We start from the raw sequence: 496 nt of genomic DNA, 5'->3' as shown, positions 1-496 counted from the left end.
CTGGCCCAGTGGCTGCCAGCTTCTTGTGGAAAGCAAAGCAGGGACAGGGATCTTCCCTGCACCCTCTCCTGTCCCCGGCGCTGGGGGGACAGTGGAGCTGCGGAGGGGAGGAGGGCGGCGATGCTGCCCTGGCGGGGGGATGTGGTCCTCACAGAGAAGGGGGTTTTGCAGAGGAGGGGGTCTGGGGGGGCACCAGCTCCTTCTCCTCAGGACTGACCGTGTCTCCCTCCTCTGCCAGCGGAGCCAGCGCGGCAGCAGCCCAGCAAGCGTCGGAAAAGGAAGATGTCGGGGGGCAGCACCATGAGCTCTGGTGGGGGAAACACCAACAACAGCAACAGCAAGAAGAAGAGCCCAGCCAGCACCTTTGCCCTGTCCAGTCAGGTACCTGTAAGCATCCCGTTTCCATTCTCTCTTCCTCCCCTGGGGTGGAGGGGAGGGCTCCCTGCCCCAGCTCCTGGGAGTGGCTAAGGGGAGCGCCCCCGGGGCCCTGTTTGAG

At 65.1% G+C, this 496-nt stretch overlaps 1 protein-coding gene across 1 annotated transcript in view; it reads left to right on the top strand.

Moving 5' to 3' along the window:
- LDB1 (LIM domain binding 1) overlaps nucleotides 1–489 on the top strand; it is a 3,624-nt gene extending 3,135 nt beyond the window's left edge. Inside the window, exon 9 of the mRNA XM_009706196.1 lies at nucleotides 239–489. Within this exon, the coding sequence (XP_009704498.1) occupies nucleotides 239–468 (230 nt within the window). The 3' untranslated portion in view covers nucleotides 469–489. The remainder of the gene's footprint in view (nucleotides 1–238) is intronic.
- The last annotated feature ends 7 nt before the right edge of the window (nucleotides 490–496 follow it).

This window comes from Cariama cristata, unplaced genomic scaffold (genome assembly GCF_000690535.1).
Source record: "Cariama cristata isolate BGI_N322 unplaced genomic scaffold, ASM69053v1 scaffold26568, whole genome shotgun sequence".
Taxonomy (NCBI): Eukaryota; Metazoa; Chordata; class Aves; order Cariamiformes; family Cariamidae; genus Cariama; species Cariama cristata.
The sequence above is the reverse complement of the archived record's forward strand: the minus strand, read 5'-3'. Positions and strand labels throughout refer to the sequence as shown.